We start from the raw sequence: 23130 nt of genomic DNA, 5'->3' as shown, positions 1-23130 counted from the left end.
CCTATCGATAAGGCAGGCTCCCTATCGATAAGGCAGGCTCCCTATTGATAATACAGGACACGGCTTAGCATCAGCCAAGCTTAACCCCTAGGCTCTAGCCCCATGACACTATTTAATACGAAAGACTATTCTAACCTATAATACCGCGCCCGTAAAGTATAAAAAACTGGCTATATTAATATTCAAAACTTCGTATAAATATTAAATGAAGAGTAAGGATTCAGTTGAAAGGAAAGAATGGTTATTTACGCCGCGGTTAATATCTAGGAGGACGAGGATAATAACCAAATATTTAATACCGCTTTCTAGGTCCTTATAAAGCAATTTAAGCTCTAGAAGCAATTCCCTAGCGTTTTAATAATCGATATAATTTATAAAACTAAGCGCTTTTACAAGCCGTTAATTAGAAAAGTTATTATAACTTCTATATATATAATTATCCTAATCTTTTAATATCTAATTAATATCGAGCAAAAGGAAAAGGGTTTTAAATAATATTTCAAATAGTTATAAGATATAATAAAAGATATAAAAATTAGGAAGCCTTATATTATTATTTTAAATAGCGATCCCTAATTTATTGCTACGCTAAATATTACCTTGAATAATATAAAGTGCTGACGGTATATATAATATCTTAATAATAATATTATTATTACTATTAAAAAGTATTAAAAGGGGGAGAAGAAAGCGAAAGTAAAGAAAGGTAGTAGTTAGAAGGGTAGGCGCAACTTCTAAAGAGAGCGTAGCGGGTCCTAGTTAAATCGGTTATAATTAACCTAATCGACCCAATTTTCCTCCCAGCCTTCCTCTTAACCCCCTCAATTTACCTAGCCTTAGTAAAGTAATAATAACGATTTCGACCCAAATACTATAAATTTCGAGGAGTTCTAGCGAGCGTATTAAAAGGTCCGTACGACTACTAGAACGCAGGTTAAAATAAACTCCCTCTCCGCCCAAATAATATAAACGAAAACTATTTTCTTCACGTATTAGCAACATATAATATTTAGTGACAATCTATATAATTTTAAGAAGATTAAATGCTTTATAGATATCAACTTTAAGGATACCTAATTAAAACAATTTAAATATATTAACGATGAAATTATACCCTATTAAAAAGAGTAAATTAATTATTATATTAAACGGCTCTCTAATTATAATTATAAAATAACCTTCCTAAACGAATCGATTAATGCTAATATTAAAGTAAAGGGATTATTAACGCGTACAAACCTCAATAAAATATATTATATAACTAAAATAATTATTAAAAAGCGGTACAATCTATATAAAGAGGGTATCGTTATTTCTAATTCCCTGGTTTATTGCAATTACTTCAAAATCGATTAATTAAGTAATTATAAGCTCCGGATTACTAATTAAAGGTTAAACTTATTTATAAAAGAGTATAAGAAGGCTTCTAATACTATACGAACTACGAAGAATCTTTACCCCTAAAATTTATTTACTTGCAATAGTACTTTTATAATTTAATATAGGCTACCTTACGTATACGAAGTATTAAAGTAGTATAATAAGGGCTACTCTAAAAAAGCCTTAATTAATACTACCGACTATAATCTTTTCTAGTACTTGGAAGAGGCTCTCAATAATAAGGATTATTACTTTCGTATAGTATTTATAACAAAAGCGGTTCCTAAAGGGCGCCCTAAGAACTAATATAGTCCGTTTAGTAATAAAGTAATTATACTAAAGCCCGCTTCGTCTAGTAGGAGGGGTCCCCGCAGCGTAGTTCAAGTTAAGAGAAGTAATTGTATACCTAATGCTATAAGATGTGATTATTCTCAAATCGAAATTTCTAAGCCTAATTTAGAAGCGTTAAATAAGGTTGATAAAAAGGCTAGTAAAGAAGCGGCGGCTAACGAGCGAAAGGCGGTTAGCGATAGGGATTATATTATTATTAATAATAATACCTAATAGCTAGATTAGGTGCCGAAATGTAAGAGGGGTAGATTTAAGGGATTAAGTAAAGGGAGGGAAGGTAAGGCTCTAATTTTAACCGCCTCCTTTAGCTGCCTAATATATACCTCCTGTAAACGCCCTACTCTAGAGCTAGAGCTGGGCTCATTGCTAAGTTCACCGTTAAACTCTATTAATAGGGATAATATTAAGAAGGAGTACTTTATTACTTTGGATTATGCTATAACGGAGTGGAGGAAGTGGGCAATAGTTAGAAGGAGGGAGAATGAGGTAGTAGATGAGGAGGAGAAGTGGATTTACCCATTAGGAAATTGCGTAAAGGACCCTGATCTACATAGAGTATAGCCGGGCAATAATTAGAGGAATCCTCTAGTTATAGAGTAAGAAGCTTAGCTAAGCTTTATAGAGCTGTATAGAGCCTTATAGAGCCGTAATACTACGTAAATATTATAAGAATATTATTCGTTTAATATTAGAAAATATCGCCAAATAATTTGGCGTACCCTGCTAACTTGGCGCACCCTTCTTAACTTAGTGCACTATGATGTTCAAAAACATTGAAAATACTGAAATTTCTATGTGAAAACGGCTTGTAATTATAATAGCTGACATATGGTGCGGCAAGTTAAATATAGTGCGGCAAGGCAAAAGGGGTGGTGCGGTAAGTCAAGCTCATCGTGTAAGAGAAACCCTATGCTTCAATGATTGCGCCTGGCCAACTACGTGTATCAAGACCATCCACTAACAAAGCTGAAGATGTGCGCCCATGAGGCGGTTGATCATGAAGCATTAGGTACTGTCCTTGAATCTGAACTGATAAGTGTACACCTTCGTACCTGAGGTATGGTTCCTTGGTACACAACTTCTGATCAGCTTGACTCTCACTCTCTTACTTCAACATTCCTTTACAACTTGAATCAGGACGGTACTAGTCAGCAAACGGCATCTTGAATAGGTAGAGGTATGCTCACATAGGTAGTGAAGGGAAATCTCAACGGATGGACCAATCTCCATTATCAATCGACACGAATGACTCCACGTGCAACTTCTCCATGCCTTTACCACTCAGACAATTACTATCACATCTTCTCTCTGGAGGGCGCCCCTCCAGCCCCGGACACTCGGGTATAGCAACGCTAAATTCACACCGGTAGGTAGTTCAGCTCCCATTCTCAAGCAGTTGTCTCCGCAATTACCAAGCATACACCGCGGGCAAGTTCGAGATCTAGTCCCCAGTTTCACAAGCTACCGCAAGACACCAGCAGTATTGCCATAGAACCGTCGTGGTTTTTTCTTTTTTTTTTTTCTTTCTTCTTTTTTTTGGTTCACGACTTCACGTCATACCGCTTTTTCTCACTCGATACGGTTTCACAAGCTACCGCAAGACACCAGCAGTATTGCCATAGAACCGTCGTGGTTTTTTCTTTTTTTTTTTTCTTTCTTCTTTTTTTTGGTTCACGACTTCACGTCATACCGCTTTTTCTCACTCGATACGGTTTCACTCAAACCAATCCTATTACTGGATCGTTCCCAGGAAACCCTGCGACCCGCATCAACTCACCAGAAGATTGGTCGAAGCCAGATATAACCGGCGCTATACCTAGTTGAGCTCGGTTGAGTGAAACCGTATCGAGTGAGAAAAAGCGGTACACCACCGACATCGAATCTTCCATGCTCCATATTCCCCTCGGTTACACAACCGCAACTTCACTCGGTACCTCTAGGCTCTAAGCAAGAAACATTCCGCCAAACATGCACGTACAACGAGACAGGGGAGTCATCGACAACGATGACGACAGTGGCAGCCACCATTACCACCGTATTGCATGTAACCCTGCTTTTACCGTTCCTGATCATCGATTGATCCGGGCGATGATCCGGAACTGAAGCCGTTGATGAGTCTGAGCCTGGGCCTGATGTTGGATATCAAACCTGCTAATCTACCATAACCACGGCGGCAGCGGCTGTGAGATAGCCTGATCGCGGAGAGGCGTGCCAGGAATTCTTGAGTTGTTGTTGGTATTGCTGAAAAATATGTAAACACACACACACATGATTTGCAAACGGATGATAACTACGTCACAAGTGTAAGATGGCTCAGAAAGCTAGAAGCCACCTGCAATTGTACATTTAAACAATTGTTGCGGGGAGTGGGAAAACGGGCGTTGCGAGGCGTCGAGCGGCGTCGAGGGGGCGTGCTGCATATCAGGTCTCCTGAATCTAGGGAGGGCCGAAGCCAGCCAGCCTCACAAAAAATCCGTGGAAAAATATTCGTGCGTGTGGCCGCCTGAGCATATGTGAGGGCACCGCACTCAAGGAATAACTAGTGTGATGATGTTGCTTCGCTCACCGTACCCAAGTATCGACACTCAAGAGAGTCCGAGAGATGGTGGATTGTAACTGTTAGCGTAACGCTTCAGGTAAGAAACAATATAGTACGTTGAAACATGGCCAAGTACATTGAGACAATTCCCATGTTCTTGTGACACGAAAGGTTTTCAACAAAAAAAAAAAAAAAAAAGGAGCAGAAATGGGAAAAGAGGAAAAGAAAATCCCAGGTCCTCGCCAGAGCAGCCAACATGTGAGCGGATTCATTCACAAGGCGAGAAAGGAAATCTCGGAGATAAACAACCACATCAACCACATCAACCCTGACCCTGCCGTTCATTAACGAGAGAACTGAATACTACGTTCTGAGTTCTCCCTAGCCATGTTAAGGAAAAGCCAAGAGATGAACGAAACATGGGACTGGAACTTCTGGGTTCTGGAACGGATAAAGTCTGCTTCTTAGCGAGACAATCAAAGAAACGAAACCGAAACCAAACCAAACCACATGGCGAAACTGCTCGCTTCATATGGTACGTGGGCAGCAGTATGTAGACAGAAGAATTGGCATGTACAGCTGGGATAAATATATCCCCAAGGACGTAAAGCGCATGTGCAATGGCGATTTCCGAGGACATGAGAGTTTAGGGGTCTCGAGATCTTTAAGGGAGTCCTGGCCCTGGCCCTGGTCCTTGCCGGGCTGCCGTAGTCCTGGTTCTTTACAAACAATGAATGACAGGGTTCGCGGTCAAGGTGCACCACGCCGTGGTCTGGAAACTCAGGGGTATGCAAATCAAGTCCGTAATTTTCGGGGTAATTTACCGTGTGTTGAGTGGTACCAATTGGGGTTGCCGTCGGTTCCTGGACCCTTTCAGATTTGCTTCTTTTGTGTTCTCGGGTTAAGTAACCATTTCTCGCAAGGGATGGCAGTGGCGGAAAGGAAGAGTCCCCCCCTTCTGTAGGAGATAATTATGACGAGATGAAAATGAACAGCAAGGATCCAGCACGGTGATGGCTGAAGCTTGCCATGCCACGTGCTTGAAGACATGTACACTAGCATACCTACTGGGCAAGGTATATAGTTGCAGGTCCCAGTGATAATGGAGCATTGGTGATCATGATTTGGATAGACCGCGAAGTTTCCGATTGGACGGAGCGTTTCTTGAAGAAGCGATTCTCTGCTTTGGTAACTTTGGCCTTTGGGCCTGTGATTCTCCAATTCTTCATGCAGCCACTCCTCCATCTGTTGTGTATCTTCGCTGACTGCTCTCTTGTGGGCATGTTCATATTGTGCTTTCTGGAAAGAGAAGAGGGCGTGCCGATCGCACCAACGCAAACCTGAAACCCGGGATAGGAAGCAAGTGATGGGCAGAGAGTGATGAGCGATCTCGCATCTGCCACGAGATCTCGTGGGGGCTTGACATGTGCTGTGCTGGGATCGACACAGGCGGACGAACGACAAACATCGCTGTTAACCATTCAATTAGATGGTACGCAGTATGCTTTTCATTTGACCATCAGAGAGCTTCTTTGCACCTGATTCAGAGAAGTTTTTCAAATGAGGACTGCAGACTAAATCAAGGCAAATCAGGTGAAGATGACGCAGTGGACTTCCCGAAGGAGATATATAGATCCCGAACACGCGTCGGTGGCTGTCTGACTGTCAAACCTCCATGCTTGATTCGAGGGCCAAACAAAAAGCCGAAGCCGGTATACTTACCAGCCAGACGATGTATTGCAGAAACGCCGTCCAAAAAGGCGTTGTCAACCAACCAAAAATGCCAATTCCAAGGCTGTTGTCTAGTTGAGTTATTCATTCAGCTGAGGACGTTCAAAGTAAAAAGAGAGAGAAAAATCTCAAGACGATGTGACTTTCCAAACTTTGGTTCAGCCAATCCCACGAGACGGTCGTAACTATCAAACATTTCTGTGAAGCACGAAGCGCCTCTGCCAGTTTCCTGACATGTGGATGGACATACAAGATGCGGATATGCCTTGTATGATCAGATGTCGTGGTGCGGCTACATATGATAGTTCCCGTTACAGCTGCACCTCCGTCGATCGTCGAGGACTCGTGCGCTGTCAACAACACCAGAGAAATAAAAGATAACCCGAGAGACAGGGACAGATGGTAGAGATCGATTAAGAAAGAAAAAAGGGAAAAAATATCAGCTGCAGGTTTCTGCCAGAACTGACGACAAAGGGGAACCAAGGGCGAAGAGGGACGTTGTCTTGGACATCACATCAGGTGGATCACGGACGGGAACTACCCCGGGCTTTTGTGGGTCCTTCTAGACCGGAGCCAAGGGGTGGGGCCCCGGGAAACTTCCCGTCCACCAAGGTAGCGTGCCCCGGCTCGCTCCGAGCAGGCCGCCTGCATGATCTGTCCCTCACCTTTTCAGCAAGGCAACTTGAGCGTCCTTGGGTGGTTGTCATCGAAGACTGGCTCTTAGTTACATCTACCATGCAAGAAATCAGATCAATGTACTCGATGCACTTGCAATATATCCGGAGTTATTAATAGTTCAGGAAATGAGACCCTACAAGCCTGCCAGACTGTCAAAACTCGGGTTTTCATACCTGAACCCAAAGGCGTGGAATGCTGATGACGGCATTGAGAGCGTTTTGGAACCGCACCTACGGTTATACGTATGGTTTGGAATGCATTCCTTCAGCTTCGTATCACCGAGGTATTAGTGCCTTGATCTCTGGCCGCGGTCGTATTTTTCGTTTCGGCATGCTCACTGGGGCGCACATCGTGTTCCGAATTAGGGGGTATGAGTGAGGTAAGTCCATGTTGCGCCCGTTGGCCGCTCCCATGCTTTCCTAGGTGTGCCGAAGAGCAGCCTGGCTTCGGTCTTTGAGGATATTGAGGCTATCATGACCAGATTCGGTTTCGTTGATCACACCTGTTCTGGTGCCTTAGTGTGTAAAGCTGACCGTGAATAAGCAGGCATTCAACGTTCCAAGCGCTGGCGCAGTGTTACCGCACATTTCCGTGGTCTGGACGTCTGTCAGCCCAGTCCCAAGTATCTTGTGCGGTAGTGTACAGAAGAACAATGACTTGATACCAAACATTTGATGCCCTGTTTACGAACAGAAACTCTCCTGACTGCTAGGGTCATCGAGTATTCATGTGTAACCCGCGGGTGACTGGACTAGCCAACCTTGCATTTCTGACCCCTCCATCAGCCCCCTTGCTTCTCGAAATCGGGGAAAAGCACAATAAGGCCATTGGCGTTGAAGGTGTGTTGTGCAACTCTCGAGGCTGTAGCAGTTGCTCGGATGTGATGATGGTTTTTTCCAACTTGACGGCTCCTCGACATGGCTTTCGCTTCGACCGAAGCACTGGACATGATGTCCAGGCAACCGTGATGGGAAAAGAATGGTATCTCTTCAAAATTCGCCCCTCTGTCGGGCGGCGGCTGACGGACGATGACAACAATAACTGTGACCGAGGTGAGTTGAAGATGACGGGAGCAAGGCATACCCACACCCAATTCCAACTAGGACAATAGCTGGGCCGCACACAGTATAGCGGCGGGTGAGGCGGGATCTTGAAGAGGCAGCCCCAGAGACACTACTGCATGCACCCTCAGCATTAGTGTGCTGGGCACGAGCTGGGATATTGCAGAGATGTCAAGGTGTCCATTTCCTGGCGGCATTGGAGACACAGCCCATGCTCTTTGTGAAGGACGCCGTGAAAAGCCGCAGTTGCCGTTGACAACCATCTTGATGCGAGACTTAAATTCCATCTCGGGACGCTGGAAAATAAAAACTTGAATCTGCAAAGCACCGGGCCAGGGGGCAGCTGTTGAATGTATCGAGTCCGTGATACCGACCGAAAGGAGAAGGGCCCAGCAAAACAAAAGCCTTGTGCGATGCCCGGTAGGTACAGGCAAACATCTGATGCCTGGCCGGTGAGCGAAGACGAGTCGAGGATCTGAGATGCCCGCTGCCACTAGATCCTGCGCGGGCGGACGCCGAGGGCGGGGGCTCGACGGGGTACGAGGCACGGAGGCACGGGGCACGGGGCAGGGGGAGGTCAAACGGCCTGGCCCAAGTCGAGTCTGGGGTAGTGACGTCCTCGTGGGGACAAAGGGATCCCCGTCCAAGTCGGAGGCGCGCGCCTCGGGCTTATAAAACACGGGCACCAAGAATTAGGGGTCATCAAGGTGATCATGAAGAAGGGATGTGCATAAGTTACGGGATGCATTCATTTCTTGATCGATATTACTTTCGTGTTGCCGAACAGGTAGATCGATCTATATGCTCAGTCAGCGGTCCAGATGGTTGTTGAGTGGTCAAAGAATCGTGGGTAGGTTCATGCTGTCTTCACAGGCTTCTCCTTCTCAACCAGCATTTGATGTGAGAAACATTAAGGGTCGATTCATGTTTGATGAGGAAGGGATGGGCGGGGAAATCTGGCAGGTCTGGCGACATCGCATCTGGACACGGCAGGAGCAAAAAGAACGGCCGGGGGCCAGGCCTGCGACTACCGCTTCGAACAGCAACCGTTGTACTTAACGGGCAGGAGCAAGAAAGAGATAATCCCCATTTGGGAGAATGGGAATGCCTCTATGGCAAGAGCAAACAATGGATCTCTCAGGTATGGCGCAAAGAACCATCACTTGCCTCTAACCACAACCATCATAATTGATCAGCCCCACTGCATCTGGTCCCATGTCCTGTTCATCCAAAGACGGGCAGTGGCCAGGTCGTCCGATAAGAAAAAAGATGTCGTTCAACTACTGTCGTCGGTTCTGATTATTCCACGCGCTGAGGTCGAGCGTTTAATTAACAAAGGGTCATAATCGGGCTTATGCCAGCCGAAACTCTGCACATTGTAGAGGAAGCGTGCTAGAGACGAGCGAGTGACATGCCAGGCTGGAAAGGGGCAACATTCAAAGGGGCTCGGAGCATCGAGATAATGCAACGGGACTGGCTGAACAGGTAGAGCCAAGGAGACTATGACGTGCATGGCACTGGACCACAAAGCCGCAGAGGTACCTGCGTTCCTTGTACCTTCCAAACATTCCAACCCCGAAAGCTCGCGCTTGCGCTCCTGTCCCTTCCGGCTCGGCAGCTGGCGATTTCAGGAAAAAATGCGGATACGTTTTCCTGGCTGGTGCGTAGGTCGTTCTGTTTCGTGACTCAATAACGGTAAAAGGAAGGGCCGGTCAGTCAAGAGACAAATTCTGCAAAAAAAAAAAGTCGCGCGGGTTTTTGTGAATTCGGTCTTTTCTGCAAAGCCCTGTTGCCCACTGTTGCCCTGCACGCACGCTGCACTTTGTCTTTCTTCGTCGCAGTTCCAGTGTCACAGTGTGTATTTTGCGTGTTTCTTTGGCTTTCTGAGGTCGGATTTGGCTCTGCTCCAGCGGGGGCATGTGGTTGCGCTCTTGTACGGATCGCACTTCTCGATGCAAGGCTGCTGATTGGTCGAGGGGGCAGCAAAGGGGCTCCAAGATCATGAAATTACGGTAACTTACACATCCGAGAAAGCGTGGCCGAGCACCGTCATCGAAGCTTGACCAATCCCATGGCGCTTGATGTCCTCCCGTCCGGGGTACCGTAAGGATAGGCGGTCGGTAATCCGCTGTAATTGCGTAATGGACGGCACGCTCATTGTGGGCACAGCCGGGGACCACCGCACACTCGAATGGGGTCCAAGGACCGCTGGGACCGACCTACTCGTCTGGGCTAGAAACGCCTCACAGACCCATTGCGTAGCAATGGGTCTGGTAGATGAATTCGCGAATGCAGATAGATTCGCGAAAAAATCCAAGTACATGGCCAACCCTGCAATTTTGTTAGCAAATCAATATATATTCGTTTTTTTGCATACCCACCTTAAGTAACCTTAACTTACACAACTATTTGAATCCATTATCAACTACCAAAACGTTCATTTTATCATTCTAAAAGCGTTGAAATTGAAGGTATTTTAACGTTTGATACTATAAATAATATAACTAATATAAATTTTGACTAGCTAGCGCGCGTCACCGCCTTTCTAATTAACGTAATAAACGGCGAGTAGCGTTCTAATACTTTCACCCAACGCTATCTCACCCAACTTCTATTCCACATACCATATCCATTCTACTAATAATCAAGTTACTCTTATATAAATTTGTATACTATAGAGCCTGTTAGTAACCTTCTCGCCAATCTTTCGAATAAATAGCGTATTAATTTTATTATCAGCACATTAAGGAATAGAAATTTTAAAAGCGTCGCTACCTCAGCGCGAATTTATAACGCCAGCTACTACGCTACTATAAATTAGTCAAAAGGGGTAAAACCGCGGTTATAAAATAACGGGGTAAAGAAATTAACTAAGGAAGAAGAATTCGCGTTATTTATTTAAATAAATACGCAAATATCTATCGGTTCGTACCCGCCGTTTATAACCGTCGTTATTCGTTTACAATTATCGTTATTCGTTAACTAACTATTTTAATACTTAAATAGGATGTAAAATTATAAACCAAGAAATTATATACGCAACGAAATAATTTATTCGATTTAACAATCGTAAAATAGACGTTAATTGGTAATAGGTTTATACCTTTATAATTCAATTAGAATTTAAATCCGTATGTATAAAATCGCTAGCGTAGGTACATAAGGCAGCCTAATCTCGAATTAATATAGAGGAGGTATTTAAATTATAGAAAGAGACGGTCGATAAGAATGGTATTATATTAAATAATATATAGAATAAAGATAAATTTGGATTTAGAATCGGTATACAATCCAAATCCCATACTATTTAATCGTAGATTAAAATACTGATTATATACACCCCAAATCAAAACGTTTGTAAACTAGTAACGACTATCGAATATATTTCTACTTCTAACCGTATAGTCCCTATATTTATTATCCTCCCTAATATAAATATTAGCGAGAACTATATCGACAACTGACTCGATGGTTACTCTATTATCGCCACTCCCCCCAATAATTATATTAATAACTAACTTACCTTCAATTAATTTAATTACTAGGAGGAACACTCTCGTCCCCTCAACAAAAAGGAAAAACATCTCTTACTACTAAATAACTATAGCAATTACTATACTATCGAATTTTACTAACGATACCGCCGAAATAACGTTATCTTCTTTCTACTACCCCCTTACTTGACTTATATTCTTCAACTACTCAATATAAGGGTATTTCAAATCTACAAGCACTATCATTAGAAAAATATCCTCAACACAATAACGTATAGCAACGTAAAGTATACTAAACTTACGTTCTTAAATAAATTATTTTATATTAAAAGCGAATCTTTCAAATAATTGATTATTAAATCTACATAAGCAAAATCTAATCTTTATCCACATAAACCGTCGGTTGTACTTAATAAACTATAAAACCCCCTTATATTAACAACCAACCCAAAAATATTAAAAAGAAAGAAAGGATATATTACAATTAAAAACGAGGAAGGTTAGCTTAAATTAAGGGAAATTGCAAACAATCGAACCTTCTTACAAGTATAATACTTCGTACTGAGAAGAACTAAGTAAAAGTAATAATACCCCCTCTTAATATAACTACAATTTTAAAGTATAATACGTACGTTCAATAAGGGTTGCTTAAATTAATCGTAATAAAGATACCCCGTAATCCTATTATAAAGTACATTATATTTAAGAATGATAAATCTATTAAAGTAATCGCATTAATAAGGGTTGCTAATATTGAAGTATAATATACAAAAAGAGGAGGCAATTAAAGGAAGTAATTTAAAAGGAGAATCATATAACTAATTATCTAATTATTCGCGCTAGTCCTATTAAGGTTAGTAATGTTCGTCTTCGTATAGTAGTAAACGAGTATTATAAAGTTGAATTATATATTAAAAAGAAATTATACTAAGGTAAGAAGGATTTCGATACTAAACAGATTGCCTTATAAAGGTAATTTAATGCGTATAAAACCGAATAATAGAATAAAGGCTAAAATAAGAGAGTTAAGTTACGATTTACTAGTAAATCGCGTATAGAGTAAAATACAATAATTAATTTAATTTTAAATAAAATTAAAGATTAGAACTGGCTATTTGAATAATATAAATCTATATGGCGAGTACGTTGGGGGTATTGTTAGGAGGCGAAGAGGGATACTATTTAAGTAGAGGCTACGCGGCTAGGTAGATTAGAAAAGGATATGGTTCTCACTCTCTATTGGGTATTATTAGCGACCGTCCGAAACCTATTACCCTATAAATCTACGTTAAACCTATATAACGTATCGTTAAAGAAGTTATTACCGCTTTCGTTATTAGTAAAGAGCTAATTATTAAGAATAAAGAGGATAAGGATAATCTTCTCCTACTTAAAGAGGAGGAGGAAGATTAGTCCTAGGGACTAATATAGGAGGAATATATCAAGGCGCTATGTAAGGTTAATATTAGTACGTATTATTATAGACTAGGCTATAGTTAAGAACTCTCCAATTCTAATCTAATTAGAGAGTAGGACTCTAGTATATAATTAGATTCTATAGTAGAGGACTCTATAGTTCAAAACACTATGCCAGAAAGTGGTAATGTTGAAATTATCAGAATTCCTAATAATAATATCGACCCTACTTTATTAAATTACTAATCTAATATAGGGATATCTACTGGGTTAACGGATATTATATGCACGAATGTAGTATTTTTCAAAAAAACAGTGTGACATGGTTACAGCGCTAATTTATATGGGGGGGGAAGTACCGAAAATTTCGCGAATCCATCTGCCTGACCCCGTGCCAGCACGGGGTCAGACTGGGCGCTTCTAGCCCTGACGAGTACGAGACGGGAATATTGAATGGGGGAACGGCGTGAACGGGTTGCCGTCGAGGGAGAGCAGCGAATGAGCGAATCAAAGGTGGGAGCGGACCAATGCTGAGTTTAGCCCCGGCGTCAGTGACTCCATCCAGGTAAAGGGACTGTGTACTGCTACCACTAGCGACCCGGGTGGCACTTGCACTGCGACTGGAAAGCAGCGAGCGCCCAGTTCCAGTTTCCCACTTCCCGTCGAAACACAGCGACTGTGAAGGTACCGACTGCCGTCACCATTTCTTTCTTTCGACTCCTTCCAGTCTTGAACTCGTCGGTATCTCTTTCTGCACCTCTGACATCCAAGCAGAGCACTCAGGGTCAGATCGCATTACTTTGACCTCCTCCTTCCCGTCCTGTCGATTCAGGGCCGGGTTGACCTGTCGCTGCACCTACCTCACTTCACCTCGCACTGCACCCACCACGGCATTGCACATCTGGATTGGAATTTCGTCCAAACCAAGGAGCCGCGCTTTCGTTCAACTGATCTTCCGCTTCCCGCCCACCCACAACCACCCACTCAGGTTCAGCGAAGCGAACTGCGAAGCGGTAGAGGCACTTCGAGGCACCTCCTCCTCCACCACTCACGCATTACATTTCCGCACCGCACCGCACCGAGCACCGACATCACCCTTTATTCCACCACTCCGCCACTCGTCGGTGTCGTCTCGTCGTCGTCTTTGCTGCTCTACCTCTCCCACATATCCTCGACAACGTCGGCGACTGGCTTTCTTCGACCGCCTGCCTGCTTTCGGGATCGATCGCTCGCCCTTCGCCAGCATCAATTCCTTCCCTATTTCCCCCTGTCGACACGAAGACCGCCTGTGGTTGGTTCTGCTCCTCAATCCCGGGCTCACCGGCATTTGTTCTTAGGGACCCTCAACGCGTCGTCTTGGAACCGTTTCCTCTCGATTATTCCCACCACGCCTTTCTTCACCCTTATTTCTTTTACGCTATTCGAGAGATCTTCCGTCCGAACGACGCCGAGCACCTCCCGAATGTTCTAGCTTTGATACCCTACTTGCGCACATTTGCCTTTACACGTCCACTCTACTCTGCGGTCGCGCCCGAGTGTGCACATCTTCGCAGATTCGCTCGGATATCACGGTCATCGGTCGTTGAGCCTTGATCTTCCCGGCTCGCAACACCTTGCTTTGATCCACGACTTGTTTCTCGACCTGACGCGCTCGTCCACCGACCTACAACCGTCCCCCCGTTCGTCCCCGACCCTCTTTCGACCCCGTCCTCCTCTTCTCGATAACCCCGTTCTCGAACCTGTCAGCAACGTGCGACAGGGTGTTCCCGCGGCGATCGTTTCTAGACCAGGATAAGGGGTTTGGTGTCTGGAACGGCTATCCTGGAGCTCGAAACCAGGTCCCAAGGTTGTCGTCACGAGACTCGCTACAGTGGACAGTTAGTTGTCGTGGGACATTTCAACCTTCAGACAAGGACGTGTGCTTGCAAACTTGGCTCTGGAAGCGATTTTGAAGTCTGCGCCAAAGCATTGACGGCGAGCAATAACGTACCAGGTACCAGTTGGTCGTTGGAAAATAGACGAAGCGTCACCAAAGAGTACATAACCTTTAACCGCGTTGCCTTAGTAAACGAGCAAAGCGCATAACGTCTGTACATTTATCAGCGTGCCTTCTACGTATCAGAAGCATTGTGTCGACCGCGTCCGTTCAACCATCAGATCTGAACCGCAGGCCGGACTTGCACCGAGAGCATATCCCGACCATAACCTTTGATGGACGCCCAGCCGACAGCGGCTGAACTCAAGCATCATTATCAGACGAACCTGTGGACGCGTCTACCCGCCGAACCTGCGCTATCGAATACGACCTCGATTTACGCTCCAGAGTCCGTCGTTGCATACTTTCCCTCTCACTTCGAGCTCTTGCCGATTCTGCTCCCGCAACACTTGAGCATCTCTCAGGACAAGCTCCAGTACTATAACAGGCTTGTCTCTTCCAGCCGAGGAGGCGGTAGTGGTCTGAACACCTTACAATTGCCGACTGCGATTTCGTTGACGCAATCTCAACCTGCCGCGCGGTCGAAGTCATCTTCCAAGGTGTCGACCAAGGACGGCTTGCAGGGGAAGCTCAGCGTCCTGAGCTGTCATGGGAATAGGCCAGTCAAGCACACAGAAAACGCCGAACGCGTGCTTATAACATCCGCAAAGGAAAAGTCAGTCAAGATGTCGGGAAAGAAACAACCAGATCAGAATGGTCCGCACGGCCTACCTGCCCGACCGCCGCTCCCAACCGACCAGATGAATCACCTCCCAGCTACGGTAACCAGCTCAGTACCGTCCACGCCTCATCAACATGCTAGGAAATTCTCGTTCGAGTCCCGTGATCCATCCCCTGGCGCCACACAAAACCATTCGCCCCGTTCAGCATATTCGGAGACAAATGGTAATGTGCCATCACTTCGGCCGCTGCCTCCCAGGTTAGGGGGCTGTCGCTTCGAGACCGCCATTCCATTCTCTAGACGACGAATGCCATACAGTATCGGAGCGGATAGACTGGATCCGGTTGATCCCGACAAGATTAAGAGCAGGCTATCAGAGGACCATGAGGCGAAACTCACAACCACCCTGCGCGAACTCTATGACAGTCTAATACCAACTCCAGAGGTGGAGCGTAAGAGGAAAAAGCTGGTACAAAAGCTGGAGAAGATACTAAACGATGAGTGGCCTGGACACGATATTCAAGTACATCTTTTCGGATCTTCAGGCAATCTGCTGTGTTCTGACGACTCTGACGGTTGGTCCACCTTTCCGTACTATGCGGCTGAGATTCAAATGTTGACGTTTGGCAGTGGATATTTGCATCACAACTCCATGGAAAGAATTGGAGAGCGTCTGCATGATCGCTGAGTTACTTCATAAACGTAAGTTTTCTCTCGTTGAAACAGCGTGTCTGTGGCTCAAGTACTGATTCAGTCCTTACAGATGGCATGGAAAAGGTCGTTTGTGTCTCGTCAGCAAAGGTACCAATTGTCAAGATATGGGATCCCGAGCTCCAACTAGCATGTGATATGAATGTCAACAATACACTGGCACTGGAGAATACCAGGATGGTGCGTACGTACGTCGAAATTGACGAACGCGTGCGGCCTTTGGCCATGATCATCAAGTATTGGACAAGGAGGAGGATAATAAATGATGCAGGTCAGTCGCCCTGTGTCCGTTCTTCGCCATGCATTCGCTTACTCTTTCACAGCATTTGGTGGCACATTAAGCTCGTATACATGGATATGCTTGACTATTGCATTTCTACAATTACGCGACCCTCCAGTTCTCCCAGCACTTCACCAAAAAGACAGCCTCAAGCTTCTTAGGCCAGATGGGACAAAGAGCGATTTTGCTGATGACATCGACAAGTTGCGTGGTTTTGGGGACAAGAACAAGGACAGCCTAGCGGCTCTTCTCTTCAACTTCTTCCGATTCTACGCACACGAGTTCGATTACGACAAGTATGCATTGTCAATACGAACCGGCAAGCTACTGAGTAAAGTTGAGAAACGCTGGCATATTGGTGTTAACAATATGCTCTGCGTGGAGGAGCCGTTCAACACCATTCGCAATCTTGGGAATACAGCCGACGACACGTCTTTCCGGGGTCTCCACATGGAGCTACGTCGGGCATTCGAACTGATTGCCGACGGCAAATTCGAGGAATGCTGTGAGCAATACGTCTTCCCAAAGGAGGAGGAAAGGACTATCTTCCAGAAACCAGCCAGTACATCAAGGCCAATCTTGGTTAGAAGCTCTTCGCAGACGCACTCGAGTCGAAACCCTCGGAATGGCGGCTTTCGAAACGCTCGACAATACAATCGGAACGGAAACGCCGGTCGCCGGGGCTCATCGAGTGTGACACACGATCCTACTTCAACTTATGTGCAGGCCGGAATTCCAGGGCAGATGGCTGCTCCTGAGTTTCTGCAGTGGTATCACCAGCACGGGATACCTGCCGAGGTCTACGCATCCCAGCTCAGCGCATTGACTCAACAGCAACAGCAGCACCAGCAGCAACAAGATAGTATCCGATATCAGCTGTTCGCGCACTCACAGCAGATAAATCAACAACAGTTGCTCGCCCATGCTAATAGGACGAGGGCAGGCGGCTCACAGGATACCGATAGGTCTCGGACGAACTCTTTTGACAATCTCCCGACGAGTCCTCCAGTACGGCCTGAGCAACTACTCTACGGTTACGCATTCCCGTTGCAGAATCCCGCCTATTTCCATCCGGCACTACAGACATATCCGTCCTCCCCTGTGACGGCAGCTGCAACAGCTGGTGGAGGGTCTGAGTATAGGCGAAGCCTCCATCGAAATGTTGTGGCTAGTGAGTCCGGTGCTTCTGCTGGTAGCGGTGCGCTCAGGTCGCAATCCCAACCAGCATCGAGGACCCCTACGGCCTCTACTCAGAACATGACGGGTTATCTAGGGACGAGTCAGCCTTCAGTTGGAATTCCTATCCCATACCCGCGAATGGCAATGCCACATTACGTGCCAGACGAAGCGATAGACTCGGATATCGATCTTGCGTCAGCCAACAGTGTGACCGATTCGCCGCCTGAGGATGATGGTTCGCGCTACAACCATTATTTCATGCATGGAGGCTCCAGCCCCGTCGCGAATGGTACTCACGGCATCATACCCTCCCTTGGTGAACTGACGCTCGACAATGAGACTCGCCACCGATTGTCGAGTGACCAGCTGCCTCAGTCGGTCCTTGACAGAAGAATGAAGCGCACCTCACGGTCTCCCTCGCCTCTGGGCCACAGCAGGACCCCATCAGTTGGGAATAGTTCTGCGCCGTCGGCGCCTGTTCCGCAAACCAATGGCAAGCTCGCTCCCAGCCGTGGGCCTCTGGTTGTCAACGGCTCGATGGGCAAAACCAAACCTGCTTCAAGTGTCCCTCGTCACCCACAACCCGTCGCAGAGCCTCCGGTACCGGAAGATGCGACTTATGAGAATCCTCTCTACATCCACCAAGGGTTCTACAATGGGGGGTGGACCGAGCCGACCAACTTCCACTTACCCACTGCCACTGGACACAACCCCGCTCAGTTCCCGGACCGGCCGGTAATTGTAAATAGTACTACAGCTACCCGGTCTCCAGCCTCGTCCAAGAACATGGGGGACGCATCATTCCAGCAGCGCATCGCAATGGCCAACAGTTTCCATCCTGGCATTCCATACGCGCCAATGACTAGCGATACCACTGCGTCGCCTGGACTGTCTCCTCCGAATGGTGATCGTATGAGATCAATAGCTCGGCAACAGCAGAACGGGATAGCGCCCCTTGACCTTCCTGCTGGCAGCTTTGGGGTCTCTCAAGATTTGCAGCATCTTTCACCGGTTTATGAGGCGCGAACACCATCACCCACACTCATGCGAAAGTATGAATCCTCGCTAGCTGTTTCCACGCCAACTCCTGAGTCTACAAACGGGTCCCGTTCAGAACGTTCAGATAACTGGAGATCAGGACAGAAGACGTCGCCGGTGAAATCCCCGCCAGCAGGTCCTGCAGCAAAACCTGACTCTGTGACCCGCTCACCGGTTCTGGATCAGCGAAGTAATGGCACTTCCAGGGGCAATGGACACTTGCGGAATGGGAACAAGGGTCAGAGTGAGGGGTTAAGTGACTGGCAAAAGTCTAAACCTCGGAAGAAGGGCATGGCCGATTTGAAACATGCCGCGAGTACTTTCGCCCAGAGCGAGCAGTTACCCAAAAATGACGGGGACCGAAGAGGCGGTTGATCAATCAACGTGCGCGGCATAGTGAACCGGGGATGACTCCCAGTTCCATTCTGTCGGACGAAAAACTAGCCGCGCGTTGCATCCGAGCACTCGAAATCTGGGACGATGGCTTTCTTGGATACGTATCCTTGTCTGGCTTCGTCCATCGGAAGTTTAGGCCCTATATTGGACATGTAGTTCAGGATTATAAGCATAAGCTCGGATGGCACATGCTGCCTGGTTGAAGATGGACCTGCTTGTCATTTCCATGTTGCTGCTGCTCAACGACTAAGCTCAATTATGGAGGGTCTTATGGATGGTCACCGCTCTGATCACCCTTCGGACTCCACAACACCACTGGAGACTGGTCAAGCTCTTCCAACGGGCAGTTGTCTTCCACGAACGAGTCATCTATCTGCAGTCTTCCAAACTGGCGGATACATCAGCATAAAGCGTCTTTATTTCATTTTATAAAAGCGAAACGACTAGGCTGTATCGTGTACAGTCCTAGGACGGACCGATGAACTTGGTCCGGATGAAAAGAGGGGGAACTGGGAGGGTTCTGTTCGGTCCTGCTTGGCCTTTATTAATGTCATTCCTGTCATCGTTGGTATCGGTTGGCTTAGGCCATATACACTGCATTTCACACATTCGAACGCATTTACAGAGGAGCGTCTCTCTTAAACATGGCGGGCAGGCGGAAAGCTTAAAGATTATAGCACAGGGTTCAAAACTTCATTTGGGATCATGCTGTGGCTTCTTTGTTTGTTTGTCGACGCATCATTGACCGGCCTGAATGATATCTTTGCTCTATCTGGAGGTTTTTTCTTCCCTTTCCTTGCTCTACATCATCTCTCCCTCTCTTCCCTCTTCCTCGGAAAGTTTCATTTATTTTGCCGCAAACCCACCCCTCGACTCGAGGGGCTTCCTGCCCGTTATTTTTAGGGACGTACTTCCGATGGGAATGATGACTGCATCCGAATGACGCGGGGTCTTTCTGAGGCCAGGCCGATTCTGAAGCCCAGGCTCGCTATCACCACTTCAGAGTTCATGTAGGATGCTGTCAGCAGTTCACCATTCGGAACATGGGAAGCGGGGACTAGAGGGAGACGTTGCTTGCAAACGGAAAGAAGCGAACAGAAAAAAAGGTGATATTGAGCACGCATGGGAAGAAGGAGGGGGAGGAATATAGCAAGTTTTCGGGTTATTTTCATTGTCCGTTTTTCCTTGCGCGCTTATTTGGTTTCACATTTGATACCAGAGTATACTAGAAGAAGCGAACAACAAAGTTCGACATACAAAGTTTGATTAGAACATGGAAAGGGAGTGGAAACGGGTGTGTGTTTTTCTTTTAACTTAAAGAAAGGGATGATTGAATTGATACAAGCAAATCTGGGGAAGGGATGGGTTTGGTTCATTGGGTTATACTGGTCTGGTTTCTGAATGGCTTGGTTTCTGGGCTAATGGCAATGCAAACATGTAAAAAGAATAAAGAAGAAGACGACGACGAAAGAGCATAAGACAAAAGTAGTCAAAAAGCAAATATAAAAAACGAAAGAAAAAAATGGTAAAAAAAGATCTAAATTTCTTCCATCTCTCTGTCCTGTCTTGGGGTATGTGATTTGAAGAAAGTTGATCACGGACTCGAACAAAAGAACCATGAACAACGCAAAAACAAACCAGACAGGAGCCACGCAAAGATAGAACGCCAGGACTAACCTCATGATCTTGCGGTCTACACATCAACAACCCAAAACCACCCTGCGCCACAGATCAGATGGGCGATTCGAGACTTGACTAGAGTACACCGTTATGAATGGTACCAGATTCTTCCCCTAGAGAGTTCCTCGGACACCACCGGGCAATTATCTAGGAAGTGCGAGAAATCTCTCGAAACTTCAAAGAGGTAACGAAACTAGAATAGATACTTACTTGGATACCTACACAGTAGTGACGAGAATTAAGTCATATAAAATATGAAGATATTAAGGAGGTGACATATCTTTGTTTCCGGGACCAAATACGACAGACAACCCGCCACAGGTTGTGACTGTGACGTTGGCTATGTATAATAGTCTAGTGCGCAAAATCCGAGTTTGGCCGGCCATTATCCATCTCTTGGTAAGTAGTTTCCTGGCCCTGAGGGAAGAATCCCCGCCCTTTCGAGGCCATTGGCATTGCTGTTCCACAAGCTAGAGTGAAGTGAGTGAGGATTCAAGAACCTCTTTGATCGTCAGATGTCTTTTGTCTTCGTGATGGCAGGCCAAGAGTCCCGGTGCGAGACATCGTTCAGAATGGAAGCTTCATCCCGCTGTGGTCCATTGTGCACACATCCTGGTCCAGTGATAGCGATGATGGACATGTGTTTCGAAAAAACATGAAGGAAGGTACCGACACGAGACAGGGCGGACCGTCGTGGACCCGTTATAGAGCTGTATCAATGATTACGAATACATTCACTATGTAGAGGTATGTGAGGAGTGAAGCTTCATTAAAGGTATTAAAGTTGATGAACTGATTGGCGCCTATGAACCTATGGTGACCTGACTGTAAAGCACTAGAGCAAACCCCCTGTGATGTTCCATTCCATGATTGTCTTTAATCATGGCCTTTTTGTTCTGTTATCCTCCTTGTTCCGTTATCCTTCTTTTTCGTGGACTTCGTGTCCCTGTTCCATTCCTTAGGAGAAAAAAATGAATGGTGTATGCAATACAAAACGCATGAGGAAAAAAAGATGGAGAGAGGACAACGCTCGCTCCAGAAGCGCCTAACGCCAACCACATATAACTGAGCATCTACGACCAGAAAACCAAAAGCCTGGTCCTACTCTCTTGCTCGTCACCTCAAACAACCCAGTAAACATCCACCTGGATGCGCTTGATGTAATTGGCCCAGCCTCCGAACCTCGCCTTGGCCCAGACAGTGACCACATCACCGAGCTTCAAGTCCCTCACGAATTTCCCGTCGCCCGTCGCCTGGCCGCGGCCCATTTTGGGCAATGGGTTCTCAATCAGGCCCTCCTCACAACCATAGCCGCTGTCGAAAAGATCAGCGCTGGACATGTCGTCGGTCCACTTCCACTCCACTTCGTACTGGTGGTATTGTCCATTAGCCACCTCGTTGCACTGGATCATAGTATCTTGCTCGGGGTGTAGTGGAAAATCGAAAGTGTGCGTTCCCTGCACATGGCGCTCTCTGTCATCCTCGGGATTAACCTCGCGCACTTTTGGAATAAGAGTGGAGAGGGTCTGAGGATCAAAGGTCGGCTTGTTGATGGCGTCGCTGGTTTGGAGGCACCGTTCGAGGCCGATATCGAACCAGGTATAAGAGTTCTTGTAAGTCCGGCGGGTATGCCGCTCGCCGCCCCAGCCTTGGTCGTGGCTGACGATGATGAATTTGATCTTGCGGCATGGGTGACTGAGGGTGGGGGATATGCGGGACTGGTAGGTGTCGACGGGGAACTCTTTGGGCTCGCGAGGAATCGGCTCGAGTGGGACTTGGCGGTTGCGATCGTTTTGCAAGAACGAGGAAGGCGGCTTGACGAAACCGAGAGGAAGGGTACGCAGCTGTTTGTCGAAGATGGGCAGGTCAGTATAAGAGAAAGACCCAATACCCTGCAGGGGACATCCAAGCTCACCAAGAAGGCGTTCTCTCTTTCGGATTCTCCTCCCGGGACAACCTTTTGTCCATCGGGCAAATTACTGTAGTCGATGACAGTCGATGTGTGGGGCCAGTACTCGGCATGATCGATGATACTGTTAATGATCTCGGGTGGTAGTTGAAGAGCCTTTTCCAGCATCGCCCTAACGATGATTACCTCCACGGCCGTCGGCAGGTAGGGGTTCGCAGAGCGATCGATGTCATCTTGGTCTTGGGGTGCGGGATCACCCGCACTCAGCGGGTTGACCATATTCAGAGTGAGTGTTTTGAATATGGAGGACAGAAAGGCCATTGGCACGAAGGGGTCTCGATTCGATTCTCGATGAGTGTTCGGGGCTGCTGACTATTTAACCTTTCCCGGAAACCTCGAATGCGATACGAAGGATTGCAAAATGTCGGAGCAGAATAAAAGTGAATAGGAAGCAAGTTAAGATACCAAGAATAGACTAGGAGTGCGGTCGTGAATGTCCAACCTGGGGATAGACAGTGAATGGAAACCTAGGCCAAGACTGATGGGTCGTCAAGGTTCTGGAACCTGAAGAGTGAAGGGTTGTGAAGTTGTGAGCAGCTGCCAGCTGGACGGTCATGGTGGGGCAGCGTA

At 46.3% G+C, this 23130-nt stretch overlaps 4 protein-coding genes across 4 annotated transcripts; 2 read left to right on the top strand and 2 right to left on the bottom strand.

Annotated features, from left to right (window-relative positions):
* Positions 1-4471: 4471 nt before the first annotated feature.
* Positions 4472-5614, top strand: B0H65DRAFT_563800 (uncharacterized protein; the record flags this gene model as incomplete). Its single annotated transcript, XM_062830239.1, has 3 exons — positions 4472-4805; positions 4850-5085; positions 5355-5614. The coding sequence occupies exons 1-3, from the start codon at positions 4690-4692 to the stop codon at positions 5612-5614; spliced, it is 612 nt and encodes a 203-aa protein (XP_062686609.1). The 5' UTR covers positions 4472-4689.
* An 8810-nt stretch (positions 5615-14424) lies between these two features.
* B0H65DRAFT_40309 (uncharacterized protein) lies at positions 14425-19140 on the top strand. The gene is made up of 4 exons (XM_062823797.1): positions 14425-15882; positions 15938-16009; positions 16071-16289; positions 16342-19140. The coding sequence occupies exons 1-4, from the start codon at positions 14862-14864 to the stop codon at positions 18888-18890; spliced, it is 3861 nt and encodes a 1286-aa protein (XP_062686608.1). The 5' UTR covers positions 14425-14861; the 3' UTR covers positions 18891-19140.
* A 593-nt stretch (positions 19141-19733) lies between these two features.
* B0H65DRAFT_40305 (uncharacterized protein) lies at positions 19734-20187 on the bottom strand. Its single transcript, XM_062823796.1, has one exon. The coding sequence runs from the start codon at positions 20081-20083 to the stop codon at positions 19811-19813; it is 273 nt and encodes a 90-aa protein (XP_062686607.1). The 5' UTR covers positions 20084-20187; the 3' UTR covers positions 19734-19810.
* Positions 20188-21347: 1160 nt separating this feature from the next.
* B0H65DRAFT_451213 (uncharacterized protein) lies at positions 21348-23066 on the bottom strand. Its single transcript, XM_062826042.1, has 2 exons — positions 22507-23066; positions 21348-22435 (listed from the first exon to the last, which is right to left on the bottom strand). Exons 1-2 carry the CDS (start codon positions 22819-22821, stop codon positions 21713-21715), a joined length of 1038 nt encoding a protein of 345 aa, XP_062686606.1. The 5' UTR covers positions 22822-23066; the 3' UTR covers positions 21348-21712.
* Positions 23067-23130: the final 64 nt, after the last annotated feature.

This window comes from Neurospora tetraspora (assembly GCF_033439725.1).
Source record: "Neurospora tetraspora strain CBS 560.94 chromosome Unknown B0H65scaffold_1, whole genome shotgun sequence".
NCBI classification, from domain to species: Eukaryota; Fungi; Ascomycota; class Sordariomycetes; order Sordariales; family Sordariaceae; genus Neurospora; species Neurospora tetraspora.
The sequence above is the reverse complement of the archived record's forward strand: the minus strand, read 5'-3'. Positions and strand labels throughout refer to the sequence as shown.